The sequence below is a fragment of the Myotis davidii genome, unplaced genomic scaffold (assembly GCF_000327345.1).
Source record: "Myotis davidii unplaced genomic scaffold, ASM32734v1 scaffold62, whole genome shotgun sequence".
NCBI classification, from domain to species: Eukaryota; Metazoa; Chordata; class Mammalia; order Chiroptera; family Vespertilionidae; genus Myotis; species Myotis davidii.
In genome coordinates this window covers 4421596-4430775 of record NW_006295180.1, presented here as the reverse complement: position 1 = coordinate 4430775, position 9180 = coordinate 4421596, and the positions used below count along the sequence as shown (strand labels likewise).

At 40.4% G+C, this 9180-nt stretch overlaps 1 protein-coding gene across 1 annotated transcript in view; it reads left to right on the top strand.

The window, feature by feature from the left end:
• Positions 1–6: 6 nt before the first annotated feature.
• The window catches only part of TMEM170B (transmembrane protein 170B), a 35646-nt gene continuing 26472 nt past the window's right edge, over positions 7–9180 (top strand). Inside the window, exon 1 of the mRNA XM_006769728.2 lies at positions 7–171. Coding sequence (XP_006769791.1) covers positions 75–171 — 97 coding nt within the window. The 5' untranslated portion in view covers positions 7–74. The remainder of the gene's footprint in view (positions 172–9180) is intronic.

The following is a 9180-nucleotide window of genomic DNA, read 5'->3' as shown; positions in this document are numbered from 1 at the left end:
CCGCCCCCGGAGCCTCACACCCGCTGCCGCCCCCCGGCGTCCGAGGAGAAGGCGGCGGGCGCCCCCCAGGGAAGATGAAGGCGGAGGGGGGTGACCACTCCATGATCAACCTGTCGGTGCAGCAGGTCCTGAGCCTCTGGGCCCACGGGACGGTGCTGAGGAACCTCACGGGTAATTGATGCGCCGGGGTGGGGACGGGGATGCGGGGACACCCCTCGCCTTCTTCCTCCCTCCCGAGCGGAGGAAGAGCTCCTTGCCTTCTCGCCCCACCCCGTGTGCGCCTCCTTGGGAGACCGCGCTCCCAGGTGCTGGCCGGGAAGGTCTTATTGGAGCCACTCCGCGCGGGTTCCCAGGGCGCCGACGGCCGCCACCCGTTCGCCCTGCACTCAGAGGCTTCCCAGTCTCCAGGGTGTGCGGGGGAGAACCCACGACCCCCGCCTCCCGCCTGGCAGCGGGAGGGCCCACGGCCCTGCCTTAGTAGTACTCGCGGGGTAGCATCGCTGCTGAGACTTGGGCACAGTTGGCTTTTATGTACCCCCTCTTCCCCACTAGCGCACACACGCGTACACGCGCACACGCGCACCGCTTTTTACTGTTTAGATCTTTTTTCTGTTTAGCTCTTCTTTCTGGCATATCTCAAACTGAACGCTGGACTGAAATCTGCCCAAGATCAATTTGCTTCCATTGTTAACGTTTTGTTTTTTGGGAAGATAGATGACATAAAGTAGATTTCAGTGGGTCAGGGGCTGGGCCAAGGTCTAGTGATTGCAAGCATTTTAGTTTCAACCATATATCTCCTCTCTCTCCTATTTCCTTTTGTCTTCTGTCTTTCTCTGCCCCCCACCCCGCCCTCAAGCTGCTGCTTCTGTGACATTTGATAATTTTGTACATTTCCCTTCATTCTCAAGGCTATCAGGAGGGAATTGGACTGAACTACATTATAATAATTAACATCAATTTATAGTGGTAAAAATGAGCAGTAATACTATTTTTATAGGATGTCTGGGCTTGCTTTGTGAAGAAACTTCTGGGTTTGTTAATGTGGAAATGCTTGTATTATCATACTCTGAGTTCTGAATTTTAAAAAGACCCTCTAGATTAATATTTACAAGAAAGAGATTCTTTTGCATTTTGGTGACTCCTCTGTGCCTTATCCTCAGAGAAAAAACTTTAAAACATGCCCAGGATTTGATTCTTGAAAATGTATAAGGCAGCTAATTTTGATAGAACATTAGTGTTTCAAAATGCATTGTCAAACTGGCTAAGAGTAGGAAGAGCATACTGCAAATATAACTGGTATGCTATGGGTATTCATTATATATGAATTATATACCACAAGGATGACTTAGAGACACTGGTTTTCTTGAATGTGGAAGCTATCAAATTAAATTCTGGATTGACTCATGATGTCCTCAGTTTTAATACATGGCTATTTAACTTGGAGCAAACTGACCTTACATGATGGTTTAAAGATAGGAACATGTTCTTAGTTCTGAAAAACTATGTTGACATAAAGACCATTGTATGATTCAATGGAATTTAGGGATAGACTGCTTTGCCTTTTTACTATGGTTTTGCCTTATATTTGTTCATTGTGTATATTTCAAATGTTTTATCAGTTAGAGTATTTAGAAGAAATAGCTTTGGGGAACAGAGAAAATGTAAATGTAACTTATCTCTTGGCTGGATTTTATAATATTTTAAAATATTTACTTTAAGATTCTAATCATTATTTAGCAGCTTCCAGTTCTGCAAGTCAACCATTACGTTAGTAATAGTAGTTTGAGCCCAGCTTAGCTCTAATTATCTCCTAATGCAATCTTAATAATCATCAGTTGCTCACAGGACTTTGCCATTTCATGGAGGATATGCAGAATGTCCCAAACTAGGACTGAAGTGGGCCTGGGGAATAAATGGAAAAAAGTAGAGTGTGAGAATGCAAAATGGTTTGTCAAGGTAAAAATGGAGAAGGAAATAGATTAGAAATATGTTTCACCAGCAGTTGAGTATACCACATGTTAGGAACCACATCACTTTGGACTTTGGAAGTGGTAACATTCTGATGTGGTTCTTTATGGCCTTCTCTGTTCTGGTGACATATGTAGCTTAATCATTAGTCAAGATATGCTACCCACCTTTTAAATTTGGTCTATTAAAAACAAATCCTAAAACAACAAAAAATAATTTCTGCGATGTATCAGGTACTTCACATATATTATTTCTAATGTTCAGAATAGCTCTCCAAAGTAGATTTACAAAGAAGCTCAGAGAGGTAAATTCAGTTGCCCCAAATCACAGAGCTAGTAAATGGCTGAGCGAGGCTTTAAAAACCCAGGCTTTGCCTGCAGAACGACTATTTCCCCTTTTCCAGGATGTTTGCTTCATCCTGCTCCTTGTGTATGCTTTTCAATTATATTTTTCAATTGTATTATAGACTGAGCTTTTTGAGGGTGGGATCAATGTCTTAATCACTGAATTCTGGAACCCTAGCATTATAGTATCTGGCACATAGTAAATGCTCAATACATATTTACAGAATTTAAAAAATAGTACTTAACAGTTCCATGATTTAAACATTCTATTTGTATTATTTTTTGCCTACATCTTTTGAAGTAAATATGCTGTTAACTAGGGAATGAGGTGTTTCCATAACTTTTGTAGATAATTGTCAAAGCTTTAAAACACAAATGCTTATTGAAAGTGCTTTTATGCTAGTTAACCATACTTCCATGTATTTTATTTAATGTTGTCAACAATCTTGAGAGAGATTGTTTACCCTTATTTTACACATTTAGACATTGAAGTGAAGAGTAACTTGCTTACATCTGATAGCTAATAAGTTAAATATCATTACCTTTTTTCAAAGTATGATAACATTAAGTGAGAAAGCATTTTGTCATCATAATAAACTTGGAAGAGAAGCAGGTAAAAGAAAGGAGCCAGACTGATTTGGATTTAAGATATGACTGTGTAAAGGATTTGTAGAATTCTGATTAATAGGAATTCTGGTTATTAAAAGCCAATTAAAGGGGGAACACACTCTCATTTCTATTTTTTTGAAACATATATTTTTTTATTGATTTCAGAGAGGAAGGGAGAGGGGGAGAGAGAGAAACATCAGTGATGAGAGGGAATCATGATTGCCTGCCTCCTGCATACCTACTGGGGACTGAGTCTGATACCTGTGCCTATACCTTGACTGGGAATCAAACTGTGACCTTCAGGTTCCCAGGTCAATGCTCAACTACTGAGCCACACCAGACTGGCTCTATTTTTTTCTTTATACAAACCAAAAGTTTCTTTTTCTTCTTCTCTTTATATCTTATCCCATAAGTGAAGCGGGAACATTTTTTTTTGACCTTTTTATCTTAGAGACCGACCTTTAGAAGGCAGTCTTGAGTATGTATCACTTTGATAGAAATAAATGTTTAAAAAGTGATCATGAGAACTAACTTAATATTTTAGAGCTAGAAGTTATGTTGTTCAGGGACTTCACTTTGGAAATATCAAATGTCACATTGTTGAAGTGAAGGGCATGGCGGGGATCAAACAGTTGCTTAATGATGGAGGCAGGGCTGGAACTAACCTTCCCTGACCCTTAGTTCTGTGCCTTTTCCTTTTACTCCACATGGCTTTTTTCAGGCAAGCGTGTTGAACGCTTAATCTTAATGTACTTAAGAATAGCCTGGTAAGTATTTGTCCCAATGAACCCAAGAATGTATGACTGGAATTTATTTCTATCCATCTAATAAAATATATTAGGAAATGCAAGAATTATTGAATAATAGTGCTTTGTAAAATTTTAAGTTGCTTTGCCTGTGTAAAAGTTAGTGATTCATATTTATATATATATATCCACTTTTAGAAATCCTATGAAGTTCAGGCTGCTATTTATTTTTCCTCCTTCATGGAAGATACTAGGATTGAGAGGACTTTATATAGAGCAGATTAATATCTGGAGACCCCCATGTCTGTCACTTAGTAACCAAAGTGTATGATTCATAAGATTCCTGAAGTGTTAACTGTGTATAGGTTAGATGGGTCTTTAGCTTAATAGAGAGATAAATGGCTTTCTTTTTCAAATTTTTTTTCTTTCTCTAAATTGTTCCTAATACCCTGGCCCCAATCTAAAATTAGAGTAAGTATATATATACTCTTTCAGTTTCATGGGTTACTTGACTTTAAAAAATGATCTACAATAAACTGTCTTTCTTTGCTTTACCTTTATTTTCTCAACTTTGTGTTCTGACCTAAATTTGGTTTAGAGAAGAATTTTTTACTTAGAAATAGGCAGGATGCCTAAACCCTTGGATAAACACAGATCCAGGCTGGTGTTGGGAAAGGGATAATTGGTCCCTGGGAAAAAGGCAAAGGCTGGCCCATTAAGCTCTCTCTTCTCTCAGTGACAGCGGCAAATGTGGGGGCAGGTGCTCCCCTTTTTCTATTGGTAATAAGCATTGGGAGGCTGGGAATTCAAACTGGAAGGAAAGTCAACCGTCTCTGTGTGTGCATATATGTGTGTGTCTATATTAAATGCATGTGCTTATTTTTGCAGTATGTACACACACACTCTTGTAGTTCCCTTTTAGACTTTACACTTACTAAGCCACTTTAGTGTTAATATTATCAGCAAAAAAAGAAAAAGAGGGAAAATAATTGTTATCTACCATTGGTATCTGGAATTGCTTATACCACATGCTAGCAAAGCCGGCACCTTCCGTTAGCTGTGCTCCCAAGTCGGTTTGCTTCTCTCGGTGTTATTTTGTATCCTAGGTTACGATTAAGTTTAATTCCTCTTCCTAACTGCTCTGTTATTGGAGGTGAGTTTATGTGGATAAAATTATTTCAAATGTTCACTTATAGGTATTTCTGTTTTGTAAATGTAGCCTTAAAGACAAGTGCTTCTTTTCAGTATTGTGCTGGACTCCAAAATTAGCTGTTTCTGAAATAGATGTGAAAACAATTCTGTATTTTGTGGTACAGAGCCAATTAATAAGTGATGGTATGATTTGTACTTTATAGGAGTTTGCTTTTTGGAAGGTTGTATATCTTATTGTGAGGGAAGCTACTGTAATTTTTCAAAAATTAGAATTTTTATCTTCAGGTTTTAAAAATTCCCATTGCATTATCTTTGAACCATATCCTCTGGCAATATCAAGCCTAAGGTCCAGATGACGTGTTTTAAATCTAAAGCAATTTCTGGATAAGTCTTGGGACTGTGTAAGCTATGATTTTGACAATTCAATAGTTAACTAGTAGTTAAGTATCAGGTATAAATTTATCTTGGCTTAGTTCAGTTGTGATAGGCTAATTATGTATTTTTTGAAATAGATTTTTATTGACTTGAGAGAGGAAGGGAGAAGGAGAGAGAGATAGAAACCTCAACGATGGGAGAGAATCATTGATCAGCTGCCTTCTGCACATCCCTTACTGGGGATAGGGCCAACAACCCAGGTATGTCCTAACCGGGAATCGAACTGTGACCTCCTGGTCCATAGGTCAATGCTCAACCACTGAGCCATGCTGGCTGAGCTAATTATGTATTTTTAATGACTAAGTATTTTAACAAAAATCATAGTGAACAGTGGCAGTAGCAACACATTTGAGAGAGTTCTCATTAGACTATTAAATTCCAGTGACCTTAGCTAAGTAGATGAAACTTGGAAATAGAAAAAGATTTTCCACCAAATTTCATACAAAAAAAAAAAAAAAAAGAACCATACTTTTACCTGGATCCAGTTACTTGTGTTCTTATAATATAATCTTGTAATGTAGTCTAGGAGCATGTTATGAACTTATTGCGGTATGACTATGACAAATGAAAACAGTTTTGGGGAATATAGATTGCTAGATTAATTAGTATTACCTTTTTAACATATCCAATATCTTCTTTTATTTGATATTCTATCTTAATATTTGAAGGTAAATCAGTTTTCTAAGTTTATTTCATAATCCTGACATGACTTGTAAATAATTCTTACATTAAAACATTCATTTTTAGGGTTTTAGTACTAAGGAAAGAGAGTGATACATTTCCTTTTAAGACATTTTACTTTTAGTAGTTAACATCACTTAACACTTTTTAGTGTGGTGGGCATTGTTCTGAGGCAGTTATGAATATTATTTTATTGGATCCTTATAATAACCTTGTGAGGTAAGGAACCATTATTGATTCCACTTTTAAAAGTAGAGAAACTGTTTTAGACAATATCTTGTTCCTGCTTACAAAATACATAATCCAGGATTTGGAAAATTATCAGTCAGTCCAATTCAGCAAACATTGTAGTAACTGTCAGAGATACCATACCACATCATGACTGTTTTTAAGAAGTTTATGTTGTAGTGAGTATGAATTTACAAATCTTTGTATTTGTTATTTATTGCCGAGTAATAAATTACCCCAGAATTTACCAGTTTAAAACCAAACACATTCATTTTCTTGTACAGTTTCTAATACTCAGGAATCTGGGAATGGTTGTGCTGGTTGTGGCTCATCGTCTTACAGAGGTAACAGTCAAGCTGTCAGCCTGGACTGCAATCTCTACAGACCTGATTGTGCTGGAGGGTTGGCTCACTTCCAGGCACTTTCATGTGACTGCTGGTAGGAGGCATCCAGGGGCTGCTTGTTATATGGCTTTCGTGGTAGTGAGTGGTCAGAGGGAGAGAAACCAAAACAGAATTCATAGGGTCTCTTATGATCTAATCTTGGAAGTGGTATCCCATCACTTCTGCTGTACTCTATTAGTCACACAACTCTGGTATGTTGTCCAGGGGACTGTACCAGATCAGGATCATTGGGGGCCTCCCAGAGCCTGGCTGCCCCAGTCCTGGAGGTAGGTATGGGGAGTAGGGAATGAGGCCCTGAATAGGAAGACTAGAGGTAACATAGTGGGTGAAGGGGATGAAGTATCTAAACCAGCCGTGGGCAAACTACGGCCCACGGGCCGGATCCGGCCAGTTTGAAATGAATAAAACTAAAAAAAAAAAAAAAAGACCGTACCCTTTTATGTAATGATGTTTACTTTGAATTTATATTAGTTCACACAAACACTCCATCCATGCTTTTGTTCCGGCCCTCCGGTCCAGTTTAAGAACCCATTGAGGCCCTTGAGTCAAAAAGTTTGCCCACCCCTGAACAGTGGTCGGCAACCTGTGGCTCGTGAGCCACATGCAGCTCTTTGGCCCCTTAAGTGTGGCTCTTCCACAAAATACCACGTGCGGACGCGCATATACAGTGCGATTGAAACTTCGTGGCCCATGCGCAGAAGTTGGTATTTTGTGGAAGAGCCACACTCAAGGGGGCCAAAGAGCCGCATGTGCAGCATGCGAGCAGCAGTTTGCCGACCACTGATCTAAGAGAAACAGGTGCCTAGAAAAAGCAAAACCCATCTTGATACATTGAAGAATTATACTAAAATGCAGTGTCTAGCATTTTTAAGGATTAATCTTATTGGATATTTCTTGGTCATTAGTCATGCCAGTCTCTGGTAAATACTGATAAAGATGATAATATCAATCATTGTCCCTAAAGAGCTCGTGGGCTAAAGACACCGACTAACCATGAGGTTAAGTAATTCTTTTGTGGCTTGTTGAGTTCAGGGAGAACCAGGTAGTGAGTTTTGAAGGTAGAGAGTGGAGAAAATGATGGAGAGAAAGGAAAGATGAACTGCCTGTAGGATGAACCAGGAATACTATCAGGACTTGATTAAGTTTAAAAGTATTACTTGAATATCTGTCCAACTAAGATGTTTTCATTAGTAATGTGAAACTGGATTTTCATGATCAAATTCTCGTTTCATTCCCTCCCATGAATTACTTTAATCCCGCAGGATTTCTAAACCTTGCTACATATTAGAATCACCTGGGGCTGGTTAAGGGTACAGATCCAGGGCCTCAGCCCCTGTCTATGGAATTAGGGTCTTTGAGAGCAGAGGCTAGGAAACCACGTTTTAAACTAGCTCTTCAGGTAATTTTGTTATTGAGGGTTCAAGGCTTGGGAACACCTGATTTTAAGAAATTAAGTTTTTTAGTAATCAATTTGTAGGTATGTAAGATATATAATGTGTTTTAATATGGAGTATTTAGGATAGCTAAAATTTATTAAAATATCAATATTAATGATCCAGTTATTTCCAAGAGGATGCTATAACCAGTTTTTATTAAGTGACTTTTAGCATTAAAATCATATATCTTTTAAAAATGTTTACTTTATTTATATGAACTACTAGAGGCCCGGTGCACAAACTTGGTGCACAGAGGGGGTGGGTTCCCTCAGCCCAGCCTGCACCCATTCCAATCGGGGACCTATCGGGGGTTGGACACCCCTCTCACAATCTGGGACTGCTGGCTCCTAACCACTCACCTGCCTGGCTGCCTGATTGCCCCTAACCCCTCTGCCTGCCTGCCTGATTGCCCCTAACTGCCTCTGCCTGCCGGTATGATCTCGCCCCCAACTGCCCTTCCCTGCCAGCCTGATCTCACCCCCAACTGCCTCTGCCTGCCTGATCCCCCTTAACTGCCCTTTTCATGGCCAATTTGGTTCTGATTGGTCAGTTTCTATGCCAGTCAGCATCAAAAGCTCCACCTCCTAGGCAGCCATTGGCTCCTCACAGTTGACCCAGATTTTGTTCTGATTGGTCAGTTTCTATGCTAGTCAGCATCTCTGGGCCTATCAGCCGGGCCTGGTCAGAAAGGCAGGACTGATCAACAGCCCTGGTGGAGGCCTGGAGAGAAATGGAGGTGCGGCTGTTAGCCAGACCAGGAGAGAAAAAGAAGCAAGTTCTGATCAATGTGTGTGGCTTTGTACCAGGGGACTGTACCAGATCTCTCTGCAGGACTCTCTCCAGGCCTGATCCACAGCCCCCTAGGCAGTCAGTCTGGGTCAGGGCACCTGCAGCAGCCCCAGTCAGTGCTGGGTCGCCACGGCATTGACTTCTGCACTGACTTCTGGTCTGGTCAAGCCTTTGGTCATAATCAGTCATTATGATCCTGGCTCTTTATTATAGAGACTAGTGGCCTGGTGCACAAAATTCGTACATGGAGGAGGGGATGTTCCTCAACCCAGCCTGCACCTTCTCCAATCTGGGACCCCTTGAAGGATGTCCTACTGCCGGTTTACAGGGATTGGGCCTAAACTGGCAGTTGGACATCCCTCTTGCATCCTGGGACTGCTGGCTCCTA